This window comes from Herpailurus yagouaroundi, unplaced genomic scaffold (genome assembly GCF_014898765.1).
Source record: "Herpailurus yagouaroundi ecotype Mexico unplaced genomic scaffold, PumYag 162, whole genome shotgun sequence".
In the NCBI taxonomy this organism is placed as follows: domain Eukaryota; kingdom Metazoa; phylum Chordata; class Mammalia; order Carnivora; family Felidae; genus Herpailurus; species Herpailurus yagouaroundi.
Window position 1 is genome coordinate 6,265,311 of NW_024412403.1, and position 23,503 is coordinate 6,288,813.

At 42.8% G+C, this 23,503-nt stretch overlaps 1 protein-coding gene across 2 annotated transcripts in view; it reads right to left on the minus strand.

The window, feature by feature from the left end:
• Positions 1 to 23,503, minus strand: part of SH3BGR (SH3 domain binding glutamate rich protein) — a 60,141-nt gene that overhangs the window by 3,169 nt on the left and 33,469 nt on the right. For both annotated transcript variants that reach the window (XM_040483898.1, XM_040483897.1), the window contains 2 exons: positions 14,420 to 14,494; positions 13,717 to 13,809 (listed from right to left, as the gene is read on the minus strand). In XM_040483898.1, coding sequence (XP_040339832.1) covers positions 13,717 to 13,809; positions 14,420 to 14,494 — 168 coding nt within the window. The remainder of the gene's footprint in view (positions 1 to 13,716; positions 13,810 to 14,419; positions 14,495 to 23,503) is intronic.

Below are 23,503 nucleotides of genomic sequence, written 5' to 3' on the forward strand. Positions count from 1 at the left end.
ATATTTTCTATGTCCTCCCCCAAAATACACACACATTCCATGAGTGAAAGTAGATTACAGGAGTTTTCATCAAGGTTTGATAAATATGTGCATGTCTGTGTGTATGCACCTGTGTGTTTGTGCATGTGTGTACATGTGTGTGCACATCTGAGTGTGTACATGTATGCATGTTCTGTGCACGTGTTGTGCACACGTTTTGTGTGCATGTACACGTATGTGTGTGCATATACATGAGTACGTGCATGCTCGTGTATGTGTGTTGTACGTGTACATGTGTGCATGTGTGTGCGTGTGCATGTGTACATGTGTGTGTGCATTTGTGTACATGTGCTGTGTATAGCTAGTGGTTGTCTCTGGGTAATGGGCTATAAACTATTTTTGTGTTCTTCTCTTATCTGTATTTTCTAAATTTTCTATAAAGACCATGAACCACCTCAGAAAATTAAAAATAGACCTACCCTATGACCCAGCAATAGCACTGCTAGGAATTTATCCAAGGGACACAGGAGTACTGATGCATAGGGGCACTTGTACCCCAATGTTCATAGCAGCACTCTCAACAATAGCCAAATTATGGAAAGAGCCTAAATGTCCATCAACTGATGAATGGATAAAGAAATTGTGGTTTATATACACTATGGAATACTATGTGGCAATGAGAAAAAATGAAATATGGCCTTTTGTAGCAACGTGGATGGAACTGGAGAGTGTGATGCTAAGTGAAATAAGCCATACAGAGAAAGACAGATACCATATGGTTTCACTCTTATGTGGATCCTGAGAAACTGAACAGGAACCCATGGGGGGAGGGGGAGGGGAAGGAAAAAAAAAAAAAAAAGAGAGGTTAGAGTGGGAGAGAGCCAAAGCATAAGAGACTGTTGAGAACTGAGAGCAAACAGAGGGTTGATGGGGGGTGGGAGGGAGGAGAGGGTGGGTGATGGGTATTGAGGAGGGCACCTTTTGGGATGAGCACTGGGTGTTGTATGGAAACCAATTTGACAATAAATTTCATATAAAAAAAAAAAAAACCATGAACCATTTATAATATTAGAAAGCAACATGGGGCACCCGGGTGACTCAGTCGGATAAGCACCCGACTTCAGCTCAGGTCACAATCTCACAGTTTGTGGGTTTGAGCCCCGCATCAGGCTCTGTGCTGACAGCTCAGAGCCTGCTTCGGATTCTGTGTCTCCCTCTCTCTCTGCCCCTCCCCTGCTCGCTCGCTCTCTCTCTCTCTCTCTCTCAAAAATAAACATTAAAAAAATTTTTTAAAGCAACAAAGGTTTTTTTAGGGGAATTTCTTTCGACATGTGGGATCCTCTTTAATGTTGATGACCCTCACCAATAAAGGATTTGAAGAAACACCGAGACAACACATTTGGTGATTTTTGGTAAATTAGTCACCCTTTTCTGGAGTTCTCCATTTTAATTTAGCTCTCCCTGATTAGCATTTTAAAACAATCCAAAATGTTCATTCACAGCATTCTTAAAACTCTTGATTATAATGAAAGTCACTGAGACTCAGCTAACATGAGGGCTGGGACGCCTGGGTGGCTCGGTCGGTTAAGAGTCCAACTCTTGGTGTTGGCTCAAGTCATGATCTCGCGGTTCGTGAGTTCGACCCCCACCTTGGGCTCTGCGCTGACAGTGCGGAGCCTGCTTGGAATTCTGTCTACCTCTCTCTCCCTCTCTCTCCGCCCCTCCCCTGCTCATGCTTGTGCACTCTCTCTCTCTCTCTCTCAAAGTAAGTAAACTTAAAATATATTTAGAAAAAAAAAAAAAGAGGGAGAATCTGAGAATGTCCCTTTGGACTTGCCCTCACAATCCACTAACATTCTCTCAACTGATGCCTCTACACACTGACATGACTTCATCCCTATGAGGGCTTAAACTTAAAACTCCCCAATGCTCAGCTACTAAGCCACAGATTCCACCAGCAAGCAGCCGGGCAAGAATCTCGATTCTGCTTCATTTTGACACGGAGTGCCTCTTGCACATCGTCAGCAGTACAAACACAGGATGCTGCCGTTGCAGTGCTAAACTAACGACAATTATCATGAAGTTCCTTATAATGAAGTCCGCCCCCAGTGCCTATCCGGAAGCAAAACAAAATTTCTCAAACAAGAAAAAGATCATTCTTGAAAGCTTTCACAATTACACTGGTAAAATTAGAACATTTCAACCGGCGGGAAAAGAACAGGAAAGAAGAGAATTCATTCGTAAAAAGACCTAAGCCGAGTTTCAGACATTCCTGGGTCTGGGGTCTCTATCCCCCTTCTCATCTCCTGTTACTCATTTCAATCCCCAAAAGAAAAATAAGGGTTTGGGGTTTCATTTTACCAATTCAAATTTTACATTTTACATTTACATTTACATTTACATTACATTTTACATTTTACATTTACATTTTACAAATTCAAATTTTACCAATTCAAAATGATCCTCATTTTATGATGAGGATCAAAACAGTGGGAGTTCTTGGGGCGCCTGGGTGGCTCAGTCGGTTAAGCGTCTGACTGGGTCTCGGCTGAGGTCACGATCTCACAGTTTGTGGGTTCAAGCCCCACATCAGGCTCCGTGCTGATGACGCGGAGCCTGCTTGGGATTCTCTGTTTCCATCTCTCTCTGTGCCCCTCCCCTGCTCGCATTCGGGCGTGCACGCTCTCTCTCTCCTTCAAAATAAACAAATAAACTTAAAAAAAAAAAACAAAAAACAGTTGGAGCTCTTGCAATTGGCCTCCCCTTGCAAACACATCAGGTTACCTAGAACTTAGGTTCTAATCCAGCAGTTCTCAGATGTGATGGGGCATCAGAAACACCTGAAGAGCTTGCCGAACCACGGTTTCCTGGGCTGCGCCTCGGGGTTTCTGATTCGGTGGATCTGGGACAAGGCCTGAAAGTGTGTGTCCGTACAGGTTCCCAGGTGAGGCTGCGGCTGCTGCCCTGGAACCCCATTTTGAGAACCTCTGCTGCAGTCTACCTCGTCTCCCTTAAATCACGCTGGTTGATAACCAGAGCATGGGGGGCACTCACAAGCAGTACGTTTGCCATCAGCACCCATTGCAGTCTTCACTCTCCAGGATGGGTTATGTTGACATACTTGTGTATGCAAGTTAGAGCCGTTCTGTAATTCCACAATTTCAATAAACACCATGGAAATCAATGAAATACGAGTATGGAAGGATGTTTCTCCTTATGTGAACTTAATGGAATGCTTTGGAAAGACCCTGTACATGTAAGTCACCTTAAAAACCTGTCATCGGGGTGCCTGGGTGGCTCCGTGGGTTAAGCATCCAACTTTGGCTCAGGTCACAATCTCATGGTCTGTGGGTTCAAGCCCCCTGTCAGGCTCTGGGCTGACAGCTCAGAGCCTGGAGCCTGCTCCGGATGCTGTGTCTCCCTCTCTCTCTGCCCCTCCCCTGCTGGCTGTCTCTTACGTGTGCTCTCTTTCTCTCTCAAAAATAAACATTAAAAAAAAAAAAAAAAAGTAATTCTTCCCAAATCAATAAGGCTCTCCCTGGGTAGGTTCCCACTAGAAATCCCTGGACCATGTTATGGTTTCCTAAGGTCACATACCTTCCAGACACCCAGCGATGCGCTGCATGCTTAAGCTTCCCGGTTTCCACGAAACGTAGCCGTAGTACAATGTCTAACGTGGACTCAATATTATGTGCTGCCCTGACATCCGGTAAAATCTGGACAGCCGAAAATGGCCTACACACTGGCCTAAGCTCCCACAAAGGAGGTCTCCTAGCCAAGCAGCCGGCTTCGTCAAGGACCCGGGCACAGTGCCTGCCCGTCCCCTGCGATGAGTCAAACAAGCGAATCCAAACAAGTGAACCAGGACACGCTTCGCTGTCTTGAATCCACAAAACCCGCCTCCCACGCCGATTGTTCACACTGTCCCAGTGCAGCTCCCTGTGTCCCTGCACTGTACTGACGTCTTATTGATGTCTTCATCCCTTGGGCTTTGAGAAGAGGTGACTAGTCATCTGTTGGCAGTCTCATCTGCCCGCTGTCACGCGGCAGGTATCAGCCATCCCTGTGGCCACCGGAAGGGAATCCTTCCCTCACCAACCGGGTCAAAACAGCACTGCCAAGCACCGTGCAAGCTGCATGAAGTGTGCACACTATGCAATAAGGGGTAAAGGCAGAGTGGAAGAAGGACCCGGTCCAGCCTGGCCTGACTCTGCAGACACAAGGCTCAGAAAAGGTCCGCAGCCACGCCTATTTCTCTAGCCACGCCCCATTTCTCTAGCCACGCCCTATTCCTCTAGCCACCCCTCTTGGATACATTCACCTCCCACTTATATTTCCCTTCTCAGCAGCCCAAGGGAGGCTCTTCTGGGATGCAGGCTGCATCGGCTTCTTCACGTCATGAAGAACAAGGAGAACGTGGCTAAGGCTGCGATTCTCTGACCTAAGAGATGTTTTCATTAGGCACCACCGTTAATTACGCTACTGTACCTCTTCCATTGCTGCCTCTCCCTTTTCTTCCTTAGGTCCATAAATAGAAAATAAAGGAAAAAATACGAATTCACATAAATTTTAAGTTGAATCTAAAAATGAAGCCAACTACGATAAAAGTACATTCCATTGAAATGAAAGACAGTAATTTGTTGATAAAATATATAAATAGCCAAGACATGATAACTAAGCAATGCCTACTTTATTTCATGCGTTATATTTCAAGCCCTTAGAATATTATGAGATTAGAGACGTTTTTCCACCACTCTTACTCCTGAAAAGATATAATTAATTAGTAATACTGCCTAACAGCACCTGGGTAGCTTAGTTGGTTGGGTGTCTGACTTCAGCTTGGGTCATGATCTCACAGGTCGTGGGTTCCCGCCCCACGTGGGGCTCTGTGCTGACAGTTCAGAGCCTGGACCCTACTTCGGATTCTGTGTCTCCCTCTCTCTGTGCCTCTCCCCCATTCACGCTCTCTCTCTCTGTCTCAAAAAAAATAAATAAACATTAAAAAAATTTTTAATAGTGCCTAATTATATAATTAATTTTTGTCTGTATTCAAAGAATATTGCAGATCTCTATCACTACCCAGGAAAATTCAGACCATACACTTAAGCAATTAGAAAATCTGAACAAAATTATGTCTTTTCTGACTTTACGTGCCTATAAGTATGCCTTTACTTCAGCTTTGAAACCACAAATAAAGGTAGGTCATCAAAAGCTTTTCTTCCATCAAAACAAAATACTAACATTGCTGAACCATTTAGTAGTTAAACACTGATTTCTGGTTAAAGAAAGAAATTTACAAGGTAAGAGAGGGTGAGGCCATGCCAAGTTCACACAGGTGTCTACTCTGCCCACTGGAATTTCTATGTCCCTAAAGCTGTAGAACCAGGCTGAATCTCCTAAAAGGGCAAAGAAGGAAGAGTTTTTCCATCCCTTTTCCAAAATGGCCCTATGAGAAGCCTTTGTGAGGCCAGTGTACTACAATTACTTTAATTAACCGAAGGGAACAGTACCTAAAACTTCCTAATGCCTTACAACTCAGGCAGTGAGCTCACAGAATCTTGGACTGGGGACATGAAAGCAATCTGTATTCCCAAAGCCTCACACTCAATCCCTCCTTTGGACAGGGGAGGACACTGAGGCCACAGAGTTAAGTAATTTGCCAAAGATTAGAGGCCAAGTAAGCACCACAGTCGGGATGGACTTCGAAGCTCCTGGTCCCTGATTCAGTGCCCTTCCCACTCCACATGCTATGTCTCAAGACTAGTAACAGAAAAAGCAGAATCATACAACGCAGGTGATGAGGGCTCATCACACGGCCACATCCCTCAGTCCAGCTCCATGTTCTTGGCCGGTTCTGGAATAATACTCTGATTCCTGAGCTTGGCAGAGAAAACACAGAACCTGAAAGGCTGCTCGAGCTGGCCAGGCTGAGTCAGCCTCAGAGATTTTCCCAATACTGGGAGTCTCCAAACTCACCCTTACATTAAACACCACTGGCGACACGCCAAGTCTTAGCGCTAAAATAATGTCCAAGAAAAGAGAGACCCACACTCGGTGCAGAATTCGGGTGTTGGTTCCTCAGCAATGTGCTGACTGTACCTCTCTAGTATCACCCAGTTATGCCCAGGCCTGTCCCTCGTCTGCCACGACCCCCAACTTCTCTCACCCAGGTCACGGCGCCTCTGGTCTTCCTCATCGCCGACCTGCTCTCCACACTGTGGCCAGGGATGTTGTTCTAAAAGACAACACCTTGATGCGCCTGGTGGGGCTCAGTCAGTTAATCATCAGACTTCGGCTCAGGTCGTGATCTCACGGTTCGTGGGTTTGAGCCCCATATCGGGCTCTGTGCTGACAGCTCAGAGCCTGGAGCCTGCTTGGGATTCTGTGTCTCCCTCTCTCTCTCTGCCCCTCCCCCTCTCATGCTCTGTCTCTCTGTTTCTCTCAAACATAAATAAACATTAAAAATAATAATAATGAAAAATAAAATACAACGCCCTGCCATGCTTTCCTCATGTTGATCACGTCCATCTTTTCATGGAACTTCCAACCATTATTCTTAGAATGGCTGAAAGGCCATCACAATCCAGACCCTGCTTCCCCCACTCCCACCTCGTCCCTCCCCACCCTTTATTTCAACCTTATGGACCATATGCAACTTTCTCACATTGGCCACACCCTCCAGGACACTACTTAAAATGACCTTCCTGACCCATAAGGCTGAGTTACGGGACCCCCTTATCTGCTCCCACGACTATCACTTTTCTCTCTGACTGGTCTGCATTCTTCTTGAGGCACGACCTGCATCTTTACTCATTTTTGGATCTCCAGGATCCAGCCGCTGTCTGGAACCGAGGTGTAGAGCTCAATAAAATGTGCTAAGTGACCAGATCCATGAACGTATACTCTGCTAGTAACTGGATTCTCTTCATATCCACATGAGATCAAATAAAAATATGCAACACTGAATTATCAGCTACACAGAGTTTCACCTTTTTCTAAATTCAATTCTTTACATGAACGGTATTCAGCCAAAACAAACACATTAACAAGATGTACACTGTGAAAAAATGAGGGTACCCTTAGAGTGAGGCTGGGGGACTGGAGGGGTCCCACAGGAATTAAGTACCTGTCTCAACTTTTACAGGTCAGCTAGGAGCAGTTACCGAGGGACCTAGGACTCTCTATCGATATCTGAATTGACCTGAATTTCTTGAAAGAGACATTAAATGGGTTAAGCAATTGCCCAGAAAATTTACAGAAATACTTAGATGCAAAAAACTCAAGTATGCTTTGAAGAACCCCAGCTGTTACCATCACTGGCTCTAGCGGAACATAAGCTCTGTGGGAACAGGGACTTTGTCATTTTCACTGCTCTGTCCCCAGTCCCCAGGATTCTGCCTGGCATGTGGCAGGATTCAATCTGTCGATAAAATTTTGAGTGGGTGAATTTATAGTTGCTGGTTCTGCCTCGAATCCCCTGGAAGGGCGGGGGATCTATGATTTCCTTTTGAAGTTTATTTATTTTGAGAGAGAGAGAGAGAGCACAAGCAGGGGAAGGGCAGAGAGAGAGGGAGAGAGAATCCCAAGGAGGCTCCATGCTGCCAGCATAGAGCCCAACGCAGGGCTTGATCCCACGAACCATGCGATCATGACCTGAGCCGAGGTCAAGAGTCAGACGTTCATCAACTAATGAGGATGTAACATCTAAATAGAACTTACACTTCCATCCTTAGTTCACAGAATTATAAAAGATGAGAATTAGGCAGATATTGAAAGTCATCTATATACGGGACGCCTGGGTGGCTCAGTCGGTTAAGCGGCCGACTTCGGCTCAGGTCATGATCTCGCAGTCCGTGAGTTCAAGCCCCACATCGGGCTCTGTGCTGACAGCTCAGAGCCCGGAGCCTGTTTCAGATTCTGTGTCTCCCTCTCTCTGACCCTCCCCCGTTCATGCTCTGTCTCTCCCTGTCTCAAAAATAAATAAAAGTTAAAAAAAAAAAAAAAGTCACCTATATACAATGCTTGAACAGACGTTTACTACTGGCAAATAATTACACTGGCAAAAAGGGTTTTTTTAAGATCATGGTAATCCCACGGTCAACTGAGCTAAGCTCTTGCAAATCATAGGACAGGCTATGCACCATTCACCTGACGAAGCGACAAGTTGAAATCACTGTCCCTTGCTGTTCCTGTAAGAAAGCTAGTGAGGGGAAGCCTCCGAAGTGGGGAGCCTTAGAACCTTCACCAGCAGCTATTTTTGCCAGGACTTGGCCAGCGAGGCAGGCTGCAGAGGCAGCAAGTAGCCAGGACCAAGGACAGGTGTCGGCCGTGGTGAGTGTCAGGCAGTGGCCAGTCAGGGCAGGTGGCTGGTGTGGAAGGAAGCCCGAGGGCCAGCCCAGGGTGACCTGAGGTGGGCAGGTGGCCTCAGAGCGGCTGGAAATCTCAGGGACAAGGGCAGAGTTCTCTCGATCTTCAGGCACGACAGGGGCCCAGCCTGAGATTCCCCAGCTCCTCACGGACCTAAACCAATGTCCGCCCTTCACGAAAGCAACTTTCCTCAGGGCCAGTTCTGGAGGAAGCTGGGAGGGCCTAATCACGTGGCCAGTCAAGCTAAGGTCTTACAAGGTTTGGGAGAGGACCGCTGAGTTGGCAAAGAACACAACTTAAAATAATTTTACCTCAAGGGAAACCAAAGGCCAAGGTGAACATTTCCAGGCTCCCATAAAGTTCTCACGATGCCCCGGGGCCTCAGCCCCGTCTTCATAGTGTGCCCTCAGGCTTTCCTCCCTTCCTCCTCAGGTACCATTCACAAGCCTCCCCTCCCCTCCCTAGCCCCTCGTCCCTCCCCCCGGGTCGGCAGGGAAGGGGACCACAAAGTCCCCTCTCCACCGGGGGTCTGAAGCAGCAGGTGAGATCTTCTTAGGCATAAATGAATGGTGTTTCCAGTGTTCACTGCCTCCCAAATGCCCCCCAGCCTGTCGGCACGTAGGTAACACCCATCTTGGCATCTGGAGCTTAAGAGCCCGGACTCTTGGGTTGGCGGTCAGGGGAGGTCCATCTCATTAAAGGAGGTAATGGTTTCTGTCTCCATTTCTGATTTTTTTTTTAATTTTATTATTATTATTTTTTAATTTTTCTTTTTTTAACGTTTATTTATTTTTGAGACAGAGAGAAAGCATGAACAGGGCGGGGCAGAGAGAGAGGGAGACACAGAATGGGAAGCAGGCTCCAGGCTCTGAGCCATCAGCCCAGAGCCCGACATGGGGCTCGAACTCACGGACCGCAAGATCGTGACCTGAGCTGAAGTCGGACGCTCAACCGACTGAGCCACCCAGGCGCCCCCTGATTTTTTTTTTTAATTTTTTTATGTTTATTTATTTTTGAGAGAGACAGAGACAGAGACAGAGACAGAGTGTGAGCAGAGGAGGGGCAGAGAGAGAGGGAGACAGAACCCGAAGCAGGCTCCAGGCTCTGAGCTGTCAGCATGAACCATGAGATCATGACCTGAGCCTAGTTTGAACGCTCAACCGACTGAGCCACGCAGGCACCCCATTTCTGATTTTTTTTAAATCAAGAGTGATATTCTTAGATAAATATTCCTCCCCATTAAAATGGCATCATTTGAGGGGCGCCTGGGTGGCTGAGTTGGCTGAGCCTCTGACTTCAGCTCCAGTCATGATCTTACAGTTTGTGGGTTCGAGCCCCACATTGGGCTCACTGCTGTCAGCACAGAGCCCACTTTGGATCCTCTGTTCCCCTCTCCCTTTCCCTCTGTCCCTCCCCTGTGCTTTCTCAAAAAAAAAAAAAAACATTTAAAAATAAAATAAAACAAAACAAAACAAAATGGCGTCATTTGGGTATTTACGAGTATGTGCCCAGTGAGCATGTGCAACAGTTGAGATCAGGTGAGCAAGCCCATGCCTCAGACACTTCCTCAGCTGGCCTGTCACTCAGTTTACCACTGCCAGTTGCTGACGTCACACGCTTGAAAGCTGCTCGTGGCACACAGATGAGTGGCATTTAACGCACAAATGAAAGGTTTGAAATAGTAGTGCACACGAAATAAGGTCTGTAGTCTGCTTCACAGAGAGGCGCCAACACTGTGTTCCTGGTGTCGCTATTGTACCGTGGCTATGTGTGACGTCACCAGGGGGCAAAGCCAGGTAGGACATTGAACAAGGTCCCGGTTAAGTCTGTAATTATTTCAGAATAAAAGGTGAAAATACGTGTGCATTCTTTGGTCTAAATAGTGTGGCTGGATGCCAGGGTATGAATTACCGTTGGGTTCTCCCCACCACACAAAACTGGGGACAGGGAGTCGAGTCTGCCCCTCCCACATTCCCAGGAGACAGCCCCAGACTGGCTGTGGCTCTGGGATCCCAGGGGAGAAATTCTAGGCCTTGCTTTTCAAAACCCTGGGCTAACAGAGGTGATCCCTAAAAAAGGGGGGCTTGGAACTTAGGTTCAGAGTGGGGTTGACAGAAGCAGGCAGGCTGAAGACAGAGGGACAAGAGGAGGGACACTCTGCACCCAGGACAGCAGCCATCCTGTGTCAGAGGCATGTCCACCCGCGTCCAGCTGGGGCAGAGGGCCCGACCCAGCCGAGGGACCAGCACTCAGTAGCTGCAACGGACAGCAGGGAAGCCATGGGTCAGCGCGACCACCACAAAGGACCAGAGCCCTCTCCCCGTCCCACTGTGACTTAGGGGTGACCTAAGTCCCTGCAAAGCCCCTCACCCCAGCTGAAGTTCCTGCCAGTGTTCCAGATGGTTTTCAACAGAGCCAGAGTTTTATCTAAACAAGCACTGGGGGCGCCTGGGTGGCTCAGTGGGTTAAGCGTCCGACTCTTCATTCCGGCTCAGGTCATGATCCTTAGGGTTGTGAGATCGAGCCCCCTCTGTCGGGCTCTGCACTGAGCGTGCAGCCTGCTTGGGATTCCCTCTCCCTCTCTCTCTGCCCCTCCCCTGCTCCTGAAGGTACGCTTTCTCTCTCTCTCTCTCTGTTAAAATAAATAAACATTAAAAAAAAAAAGTTAAAAAAGCATTGGCTTTTTCTGAGCTGTAATATCTAAAAGAACCTACTAGATTCATATATTGAAAAAAAAAAGAAAAAAAAATTGACAATAAATTTCATATATTGAAAAAAAAGAACCTACTAGAATATGTCTAGTACTTTGAAAATCAATGTTTAAAGGGTAAAACACAACAATCTAATTGGCTTTTCTGTTTGTTACAAATTAGTTTATCCAAGCCTGAGTGCACTTCAGGCAAAAAGATGTTATATCAAACAGCCTGGATGGCCTTCCCAGCTTAACCTTTAAACCCCAAAACCACTAAAACAGATGGGAGGTTCTTTAAGTACAAAATACAGGCATTCTAAGTATCAGATAGTTTTGTCTCCTTTTTAAATTTCAATCCAGGGGCACTTGGGTGGCTCAGCCAGTTAAGCATCAGACTTCGGCTCAGGTCACAATCTTTCGGTCTATGAGTTCGAGCCCTGCATCGGGCTCTGTGCTGACAGGTCAGAGCCTGGAGCCTGCTTTGGATTCTGTGTCTCCCTCTCTCTCTGCCCCTCCCCCGCTCATGCTCTGTTTCTCTCAAAAATATATAAAACATTAGAAAAAATTTTAATTTCAATCCATTTTCTTATATATTCAATCCCAGAGCTAATCACGTTATTGTGTCATTTGTAATGCTTACTGACAAATCATGGGTTCTTTTTTTTTTTATTTATTTAACTGAATTAAAATGAGTCACACAGCATGGATCACTTGTCAAATGGGAAAATGTCAGAATCTGTCCTTATGTAGACTAAATGTTATTAAAGAGTTGAAAAGTGAGTTTGATACTTAACGTGACTAATACAATCATCTAAAGTTAAAATGTTTTTTACTTAGTGTTTTCTTCATCATAGCACAGGCAAAAATGACAGAAATGATTTTTTTTAATTCCTGTCAGGATTCACAAGATTGCAATTTACTTTGTAAAGGGCTCACAATTAAAAAAAAAAAAACAAAACAAAAAAAGAAAAAAGTAATAAAGAGAACTCCCAGGCCAGATGGCTTAGTACCTCACTAAATAGTAGCTGGGAAGCTAAAGCAGACCCATCATTGGGGCGCCTGGGTGGCTCAATTGGTTAAACATCCGACTTCACTCAGGTCATGATCTCACAGTTCGTGAGTTCAAGCCCCACGTCAGGCTCTGTGCTGACAGCTTGGAGCCTGGAGCCTTGGAGCTTCAGATTCTGTGTCTCCCTCACCTGCTCACACTCTGTCTCTCTCTGTCTCTCAAACATAAATAAACATTAAAAAAAATTTTTTTTGTAATTAAAAAAATATAAAGCAGACCCATCCTTGCTGTAGAAACCAGGGTCTGGTTATGAAAATGCTACCTTCCTCTAGGTCCCCAGGAGAAAGGGATTACGGTATAAAGTTTCTTATCTTTGTGTGTCTTTACAAGAAGCAAACTGAATTTCCAAGTGTACATCAATAATACTGTAGGAGTGCATTAGGCAATTCCTGTAAAGCCCGAATTATAAAAACATGGATTTTCAAATTTCAAGGTAATGAAATGGTCACTATATATAACTTAACATTTATTATTTCTGAATTATATGGGCTGCTGTCAAACCCCATCTAACTTCTAGGTCAGGATTAAAGGTTTTATCTTTCTTCCAAACAAAAGACTTCAAAGAGTCTTAAGTAATCAACACTTTGAAATAGCAATCTTTAATATGAGGAATTTACTGCCCCGGCCCCTCCCAAATCTAAATCCCTTAAGATAACAACAAATTGATGCCCCCCCCCCCCCAACCCAGTCTTCCATAGCCTGCTTCCCTAGTGTCCTTCCTAACCACATTCCATCTGCCAGGAATGGGAGTCCAACACCTTTCCCAGAATCAGTAAGTAGGTAAAAATGCAAACCATCAGTACTCAGTCAACAGTTTTTGTTACAAGCGGCCCAATGCGTTTACACCACTGAGACTCTAGAAGGAGGCCAGCAACCCGCCCCTCCCCAGTCAGCTCCCCGTGCACCGGGGTCCCCCCTTACCTGGGTTCCCAGGTACATTTTCAGAATTCCTTGACTAAGTAGCCCATCTGATCCCCCTTTATCTCTGCTTGGCCATTCTAGAACCACAGTCTCCCCTTCCCTCCCATACACCCCCCTGCCCCGCCCCTTATTCTGTGACCCCCTGACTGGGACCCCCTTTAGAATTAGATTACAGGCCTTGAAGCAGGTCACATTCCCATGACTGCGTCAGAACTGGGTGGCCTTCCCTCCCCAAGGCCCCTTCTCTATCCTCAGCTCCTGTTGGCTTCCCACAAAATGCCCCCACCCCCTTACCTCTGTGTCCCTAGTAGGCAGTGCTGTTGGTGGGTATTTGCTGGGAATCCGTCATTACTCATGACCAAGGAATAAGGTCCCTTGTTCTACAGACAACTTGAACCTAACCCAACCCTAACATCACAACTAAGATAACTGAAGCCTTGTCTAGCCTGTCCCTCCAGGCCTGGGTTCAGGGTCCCTCCCCCACTTCCTTTTAGCCCTCTGCCTTGACCACAGTCATTAACACTTCCTCCTGCTTCCTCCCTGGCTAAACCCTCAGCCCCGGGCTTCCGTGCTCACTTTTGTGTGCCCAGAAAGATTCCTGGCACCCAGGAGGAGCTCAGAAAAAGCTTGATGAACCGAATCCAGTGAAATGATGGTGAAAAAAAAAAAAAAAAAGACAAACACTCACATTCTTCTCTGGAGACTCAGCGAGGTTGCCTGAATCCTCATTGTCCTCTTTTTGTGCCTCATTTTCTCCACTTTCTTCAGCCTTCTCTGTTGCCTGGTCATAAAGCAAACCCATGGTATCACTAACCTTAGATAAGCTTTCAAGGGAAAACCAAGCCGCACATGCTTTGGTTTTCTTATTTGGATAATAAGTAAACACAGTATATAAACAAAGCAAACACAGACTTCCTATTTATCAGGTCACCTAGCTACTACAATTTAGGATCCGCAACCCCCAATATTGCTCACTGCACCTGCTGTTCTAAGTCAATAGACCTGATTCATATGCCTGGTAGAGTAACAGATTCACTAACGAGGAGCTATAATCCACCCATTTAAGGCTTATGAAGAGAACTCCAAAGGATTCAATGTTTAGGTAGAGTTGTTTTCTGTTGCTTGAGTAGAGGCAGGCTTTATAATTTTAGAGAGTAAAAAAGATGATAGAGGGTAAATAGATGATAGATAGATAGATAGATAGATAGAGACAGAAAATGAGTAAATGGATGGATGGATGGATGGATGGATGGATGGATGATGATAACTGATAGATACATAGATAAATAGATATTCTATCTATGCAGAGGAGAATGACAGAAAAATGAGAACTATGTAGACATTCTGAGCAAGCTGGTCTGAGGGAAGATGGTTCAAGACCCAACTCTTACCTCTGTGGCGCTCTGCACCTCTCCCACGACATCACCGTTGGGAAGGGAAGATGCCTCCTCGGATGATTTCGTCACCTGTGTCATATAAATTGAGACTGTTTGAGAATATTCTTGAGGATAATAGCTTGCATTTTAATACCTTTTAACTATTCAAATCATGTTTGTCTTCAGCCCTCATTTTATCGTTACAACACTGTAGGCCTGATAAGGAGCATGGTCATTACCATTCACACTCTGGAGAAAGAAAGTCAAGGCAGAAAGCGTTACATTGCAAGTTCGGGGTGGAGCTAGGTCTACACGTACTAATTTATGTTCTTTGAACTTATCCACAGTTCCCTGTCTTCTAAAAGTTATTTTTCTCATCACAATAAAAAAATTGTATAACTGTGTGAGGTAGTGGATGTCAATTAAACTTATTGAAGTAATCATTTCACAACATACACATACATCAGATCCTTACGTTGTACACCTGAAACCAATACGATGTTCCATGTAAATTATATCTCAATAAAATTGGGGGAGAAATCAGTTACTTTCATTACAAAGGCACTTAAACCATAGACACACCCTCCAGTAACATGTTCCTATGATAATCAATACTAAACTGTGATACATACCTAAATCTATCCTAATACATATCTAGAGGCTATTTTTTTTTTTTTTGGTTGGTTGCTATTTTTGTTTTATTTTTGTGTTTTTTAAAACAGACATGGGAACACAGGGTATAACTTGATTGTTTATTTTAATATATCATGGACACTTGTCCAGGTTAATTCAGATGGTTCTAACTTCGTATTTTTAGCATCTGCTGCATATTACATATATAATTTATCCAAATATTTCCCAGATGATGGTTGTTCAAAATGTTTACATATATTTGTGCTTCTACAAACAACACTATACTAAGCTGAACAGTGGGTTTTTTTTTTAGATTTATTTCCAAAATAAGAAATTGTAGCAATTCATATTCCATAGTAAATATATGAATGTCCTCTTTTCCTTGATCATGAAGATAGAGGCCATGAAGGCCAATGAAGATGATCTCTGTTTTTGATCTCTGCCAAAGTGTTAGGGAGAAAATGGAATTTCATTTTTGTTTTCATTTACAGTTTCCTAATTACTAGAAGAGAAAAGCATATTTTTCACAAGTTTTAGCCACTTACTTTTCCTGTTCAGATACTTGCCTTCATATGTTTTGCTCCTTTTTACTTGAGTTGTTTGTCTTGTCAATTTCTAGAGGTTCTTTAGATAATAGAAATATTAGCTCTTTGTCAGGTTACAATTTTTATTTTTAGTCTATAAAGTTCTACAAGTTTGGGGTTTTTTAATTCTTAGCCTTTTATAAAAAAATAAATTTATCTAATTTTTATTCTCTGAAATGCAGCACTATTATTTTACATGAGTTATTAACATTTGGAGGCCTAATCCATCTAGAATTTAATTTTGTATATAATGTAAATTAGGGCTCTGTTTTCATCCAGAAAAACAGCAAAATATGTCTGCATTACTTATATACCATCATTTTCCCATTTAACTAAGATGTTTTTGTCATTTGTTAAGTTTTAGGTATATATTTGGATCTGTTAATACACAATTCTATACATGAATATATAGGCATATCCATGAATGTATTTATCAGCTCCCATGCCAATATACTGCTCTTATCAGTGTAGCTTTTGAGATTCAGAAATCTTAAAAGGTGCTATACAAAGTCTTTGTAAAAATTTTCTTGGCTCTTCTCAGACATTTATTATTCCAATAAATTTTAAGGTCATTTTTCCTAGTGTCAAATTTTTAAAAAATAAGCTTTTGTTTAAAAGGGCACTACGTATTTATTAGTTTAGAAATTTTTCAGTTCTTTTTGTAAAGTCATCCTACCCAGAGACACTATAGGGCTATTACTTTAGTAGCTGTGGGCGTCCTTCAGAGTAAAATTATGTTCTTTATAACATGAAGCCCTGTATGCTTCTTCATAAATTTATTCCTAAATCATTCACAGAGTTTTATCACCACTGTGAAGATTTGATTTTTACACTGTAACTTCCTATCCATTATTGTTGATATAAATGAAAACTCCTACTAATTTTTTTTAATGTTTAATGTTTTTAATGTTTTGAGAGAGAGAGAGAGAGAGACAGAACGTGAGCAGGGGAGGGACAGAGAGGGAGACACAGAATCTGAAGCCGGATCCAGGCTCTGAGCTGTCAGCACAGAACCCAATGCAAGGCTCAAACTCCCCGCATGATTGCGAGATCATGACCTGGGCTGAAGTCGGACGCTCAACCGACTGAGCCACCCAGGTGCCCCGAAAAAACTCCTAATTTTTTAGTGTTTTTCTTGTATCCAGAAATTTAATAAACTCATATTAATTTTAATAGATTTTATTGGAGTTTCTTGAGATTTGCAGGTGTACGGTTGCATCATATAAAAATAAAGATAATTTTGGGGGCGCCTGGGTGGCTCAGTCAGCTGAGCATCCGACTTCGGCTCAGGTCATGATCTCGCAGTTCCATGAGTTGGAGCCCCGCGTCGGGTTCTGTGCTGACAGCTCACCCTGGAGCCTGCTTCCGATTCTGTGTCTCCGTCTCTCTCTGCCCCTCCCCTGCTCACACTCTGTCCCTCTCTCTTTCTCTTTCTCTCTCTCTCAAACATAAACATCAAAAAAAATTTAATAAAGATAATTTTTAAATTTCTTACATATTACATATACAAGACATTTTCTTTCTTTTACATTACTATAATAAATACAGTTTCTAAAACAAAGTTTAATAATAATACAGTGATGACAGGCATGTCTGTTTTGCTTCTAATTGTAAAAGAACTGATTTCAACATTTCATGATTCATTGTGGCACAGTTGCCTTTTGATAATTGGTTTTTATCATGGTTAATTAGTTTCTTTCTATTTATATTTTAATCCATTTTAATTTTAACTAGGAATATTTGAAGAATTGTATCAAATCTCTTCTCTGTACTTATGGAATCATATAGGCTTTCTCCATTAATCAGTTCTGTGTAATTAATTATGTTAATAGAATAAATTCTGCTTTGCATTATACATTTGCTAACATTTTTAGACTTTTCCCCTCAGTATTTATAACAGGAATTGATCTACGTATAATGGAAAGTATTCTGAGTAATATGTCAACTGGTGAGGGGTTTTATCTATTTCATTTCTCTGTTAAAATTATATATAATCAAATTACATATATGTACATTCAAATTACATTTCTTCAAATCACATATAAATTATATATATGTACCTATACACATGTCCATAGGCACACAGACACATACTTTCTCCTTCTTTTGTATTTATTTTGGTTGTTCTTTTTTTTTTTTTTTTTAATGTTTATTTATTTTTGAGAGAGAGAAAGACAGAGCATGAGCAGGCGAGGGGCAGAGAGGGGGAGACACAGAATCTGAAGCAGGCTCCAGGCTCTGAGCTGTCAGCACAGAGCCCAACACAGGGCTTGAACCCACTATGAGATCATCACCAACTGAGCCATCCAGGTGCCCCTGGTTTTTCTTTTTATTGGTTCATACTGCCTACTTTTTAATTTTATTTTCCTGTTGTTACATTTTTTTAGAGAGAGAGAGAGAAGGTACACACACACACACACACACACACACACACACACACACACACACGAAAGGGAGGGGCAGAGAGAGGGAGAGAGAATCCCAAGCAGGTTCTGTGCTGTCAGTGCAGAGCTCGACTCAGGGCTCCATCTCACAAACTGAGATCATGAGCTGAGCCGAAATCAAAAGTCAGATGCATAGCTGACCAAGCCACCCAGGCACCCCTCCTGTTGTTAATTTTTAAATTGAATATTTATTTTACTAAGCTTTTACCCTGGTTTTGTAGAGTGTTTAAAGTTAACAATTTCACTCTGTACAGAGATCTGGCTCTATACTGGGGTTTGGGTATGAAATAATCTCTCTTGCTTATTACTTGATGATCTGTAATATCAGTGCTAAATTTTTTTTGGATACGGTGTTATTTGAAATGGTATACTGCACGTTTATTTCTTAATTTTTTACAATATTTTGCTTTCAGATTGTGATTCTGTAGTTGGGATAAGAATGCAGTCTGTAAAGGGGCACCTGGGTGGCTCAGTCGGTTAAGTGTCCAACTTCAGCTCAGGTCATGACCTCACAGTTCATGAGTTCGAGCCCAGTGTCGGGCTCTGTATGGACAGCTCAGAGCCTGGAGCCTGCTTCGGATTCTGTGTCTCCCTCTCTCTCTGCCCCACCCCTCTCATGCTCTGTCTCTCTCTCTCTCTCTCTCAAAAGTAAATATTTAAAAAATTAAAAAATAAATAAATAAAATAAAAAGGGCTTTCCAAAAGCCATAAAAAAAAAAAGAACATAGTCTGTAAAATCATCCCCTTTTGAAATTTACAAAGGTTTTCTTTGTGACCCGGTGTATGATAGCTATGGAAATTATTTTAGGAAGCACAAGGGAAGAATATATTTTATTAATATCTATTTAACATACTGGTATTCGTGTGGATGTATATCCTATACATATGTATTAAATGAAGTTTCTAATTATAGTTGTGTGCATGCTTAAAATAGTGTCTGATAAGTAACAAGTATAACGTATTTATTGAAAGATATTTTTAATGAGTTTTCATTGTATTTCTAGGAGTTTTTGATTTATGTGCTTGACTGCTGTTTAGCATGATCCATAAAGATACATGACTACTATATTTTCTTCATAGATTTTTATCATTTTTCATTATATAATATCTTTTTTACCTAGTTAAAGCTTCTGGCCTTGAATTCCTCTTTACCTGATATTAATGCCACTCCAGCTCTCTTGTTGTTTCTATGTGCCTGCTCATCCCTTTATTTCAATTTTTTCTTTGAATGATTGTTTTATTATGCTCTTATATATAACATATGGCTCAATCTTTGTTAAAATCCAATTTCACTGTCAATCCCAATTCCATTATAGCCAAGTGATCTCCTTTTAAACCCAACCCTCCAACAGATAATGACTATAAATTCTGAGTTTAAAAGATAAAACAAAACAAAACAGGGGTGTCTGGCTGGCTCAGTCAGTAGAGCATGCAACTCTTGATCTCAAGGTCATGAGTTGAAGCCCCACGTTGGGTGTGGAGCCTACTTAAAACAAACAAACAAACAGAACAAAAGGAAAAATAGGAAAACGAACCAAAGTAAGATTCAAGAGGGAGTTGATACTTAACATGATAAAAATTATTTGCATGTTCATGTTCATAGCAGTATTATTCATAACAGCCAAGAGGTAGAAACAATCCAAATGTCCATCCGTGAATGAATGAATAAACAAAAAGTGGTATATACATCCAAGAGAGTATCATGAGGCCTTAAAAAGAAAAGTTATCAACTGTCACGGGCCACAGCACCGAGCAACCCTGATCGCATGATGCTAAATGAAATAAGCCACTCACAAAAAGACAAATGTTTTTGATTCTACTTATATGACATACCTAAAATAGTCAAATTTATAGAAACAGAAAGTGAAATGCTGGTGACCAGGGGCTGGGGAGAGGAGGAAATTGGGAGTTGCAGGAGTAGAAAGTTCTGCAAAGTGAAAAAGTTCTGGAGATCTTTTGCACAGCATTGTGAATCTACTTAACATTACGGAACTGTACACTTAAAAATGGTTAAAGGGGTGCCTGGGTGGCTCAGTCTGTTAGGCGTCCGACTTCGGCTCAGGTCATGATCTCGCAGTTTGTGAGTTCGAGCCCTGCATCGGGCTCTGTGCTGACAACTCAGAGCCTGGAGCTTGCTTTGGATTCTGTGTCTCCTTCTCTCTCTGCCCCTTCCCCGCTTGTGCTCTGTCTCTCTCTATCAAAAATAAATAAATCTAAAAAATATTTTTTTTTTTAATTTAAAAAAATGGTTAAAATGGTTGAAAAAAATAGATGAGAGGGGCGCCTGGGTGGCGCAGTCGGTTAAGCGTCCGACTTCAGCCAGGTCACGATCTCGCGGTCCGTGAGTTCGAGCCCCGCGTCGGGCTCTGGGCTGATGGCTCGGAGCCTGGAGCCTGTTTCCGATTCTGTGTCTCCCTCTCTCTCTGCCCCTCCCCCGTTCGTGCTCTGTCTCTCTCTGTCCCAAAAATAAATAAAAAATGTTGAAAAAAAAATTTTTTTTTAAATAAAAAAAAATAGATGAGGGCCGCCTGGGTGGCTCAGTCTGTTAAACAGTCAACTCTGGCTCAGGTCATGATCTCATGGTTCGTGAGTTCAAGCCCTGCGTTGGGCTCTGTGCTGACAGGGAGGAGACTCCTTCTCTTCTCTGTGCCTCCCCCTGCTTGATCTCAATCTGTCTTTCAAAATAAATAAATAAAATTTAAAAAAAATAAAAAAGATGAGAATGACACTGAGTGAGTTACTGTTTTCAGGGCTTTTAAGTCTGACAATAAGCAAATGTTACAGGGGAAATAAAACCACAACAAAAAACCTCAGGATTTCTGGCCTGAAGAATCAGAAAGCAGAACTTGGGGCAACCACAGCTACCAGGAAATGAGGACAGAATACTGGACGGGAGACAGGGAGCCCCAAATTCCGTACATAAACTCTGCAAAATCTCCAGTTGAGCCCCTAACCATGCATGCATGGGACTGATTTGGCTAAAATAAAAATAACTCAGCTGAGATCTGAGCTGCTACCAGAAACATAGAGTTTGCAATCTGAGTCCCACAGATTAAGTGTATGCTGGAATAAAATCATCAACATTTTTCAGAGGAATGTAACAAAATACAGTCTGCACAACACAACATTCACAATGTCCCAGACACAATCCAAAATACTTGACATAAAAAGAACAAGGAAACTATGACCCCTCCTCAAGAGAAAAAAAAAAACAGTAAGTGGAAACGCTCTGTGGAAGGACCCAGAGGTTGGAATTAGCAGACGAGGATGTCAAAGCAATCATTCTACCCATGGTCAAAGAAGTAAAGGAAAACATGCTTGCAATGATAAGACGATTGAAAAGTGTTCATTGGCAGAGAAATGAAAATAATAAAAATCAAACGGGTGGAACATTTTGGAACTGAAAAAGGATAATGTCTGAAGTAAAAAGCTCACTAGACTAGATGCAGAATGTAGAAGGAAGATGACAGAGGAAAAAATAAGTGAATATAAAAGATAAGATCAACAGAAATCATCTAATCTGGAGACACCTGGGTGGCTCAGTTGGTTGAGCATCTGAATCTTGACTTCAGCTCAGGTCATGATCCCAGGGTCGTGGGATCGAGCCCCAAGTTGGGCTTTGCACTGAGTGTGGAGCCTGCTTAAGATTCTCTCTCCCCCCACTTCTCCCCCTCCCCCAACTCACTCTAAAATGTAAATGAATGAATGAATGAATGAATGAGGAAAGAAAGAAAGAAAGATAAAGAAATCATCTAATTTGAAGATCAGAGAGAAACAGATATTTTAAAAATGAAAAAAGGGGGCGCCTGGGTGGCTCAGTCGGTTAAGCGTCTGACTTCGGCTCAGGTCATGATCTCACAGTTCGTGAGTTCGAGCCCCATGTCGGGCTCTGTGCTGACAGCTCAGAGCCTGGAGCCTGCTTCACATTCTGTGTCTCCCTCTCTCTCTGCCCCTTCCCTGCTCATGCTGTGTCTCTCTCTGTCTCAAAAATAAATAAACATTTTAAAAAAAATGAAAAAGCCTCAGGGAAGTATGGAATAATAACAAAAGTTTTCATATGTATGTAATTAGAGTTCCAGGAGGAGAAATGACAGCAAATGGGGCAGAAATAATATTTGAAAGTATAATGGCTAAAATGTTCCTGAATTTGGTAAAAGACATATTTTTACAGAGTCCAGAATCTCAGCAAACCCCAATAAAGATAAGTACAAAGAAAATCATTTTTAGGCACATCATAATCAAATGGCTGAAAACCAATGCGAAAGAGAAATCTCGAAAGCGACCAGAGAAAAATAACATATCACATACAGGGAACAAGGATTCAAATAATCTGCAATGTCTCATCAGAAGTATAGAGACCAGAGGTAGCTGGGTGGCTCGGTCAGTTAAACGTATGACTCTGGCTCAGGTAATAACCTCACCATTCATGGGTTCGAGCCCTGCATCAAGCTCTGCACAAATGGTGTGTGCACTTGGGATGCTCCCTCCCTCTCTCTGTCCCTCCTTTGTTTGCACTCTCTCTCTCTCAAAATAAATAAACTTAAGAAAAAAAAAAAGTAGAGACCACAAGACAAAAGCAAAAAAACACATATAAAGTGCTGAAAGAGGGGTGCTTGGGTGGCTCAGTCAGTTGAGCATCCGACTCCTGGTTTCAACTTGTCATGATCCTGCGGTTTGTGAGATTAGGTCCCACATCAGGCTCTGCGCTGATAATGCAGAGCCTGCTTGGGATTCTCTCCCTCTCTCTGCTCCTCCCCTGAGTGTTCTCTCTCTCTCTCTCTCTCTCTCTCTCTCTCTCTCTCTCTCTCTCTCTCAAAGTGCTGAAAGAAAAAAACTGTCAACTAAGAATTCTACACTCATTAAAAACATTCTTCAAGAATGAAAGCCAAGGGGCACCTGGGCAGCTCAGTCGGTTAAGCGTCCAACTTCGGCTCAGGTCATGATCTCTCAGTTTGTGAGTTCAAGCCCTGTGTCCAGCTCTGTGTTGACAACTTGGAGTCTGGAGCCTGCTTTGGATTCCGTGTCTCCCTCCCTCTTTGCCCCTCCCCTGCTCGCACTCTGTCTCTCTCTCTCTCTCTCAAAAATAAATAAATATTTTTTAATTAAAAAAAAAAAAGAATGAAAGCCAAGACATCTTCAGTTAAAAAATAGAAAAGAAAAAAAGAAAGAAACACTAAGAGAGGGTGCCTGGGTGGCTCAGTCAGTTAAGCATCTGACTCTTGGTTTCAGTTTAGGTCATGATCTCACAGTTCATGGGATCGAGCCCCAAGTGGGGCTCTGTGCCAACAGCATGGAGCTTGCCTGTTTGGGATTCTCTTTCTCCCAATCTCTCTCTGCCCCTCCCTCGCTCACATGCACTCTCTTTCTCTCAAAGTAAATAAAGACACTTAAACACACACACACACACACACACACACACACACACACACACACACACA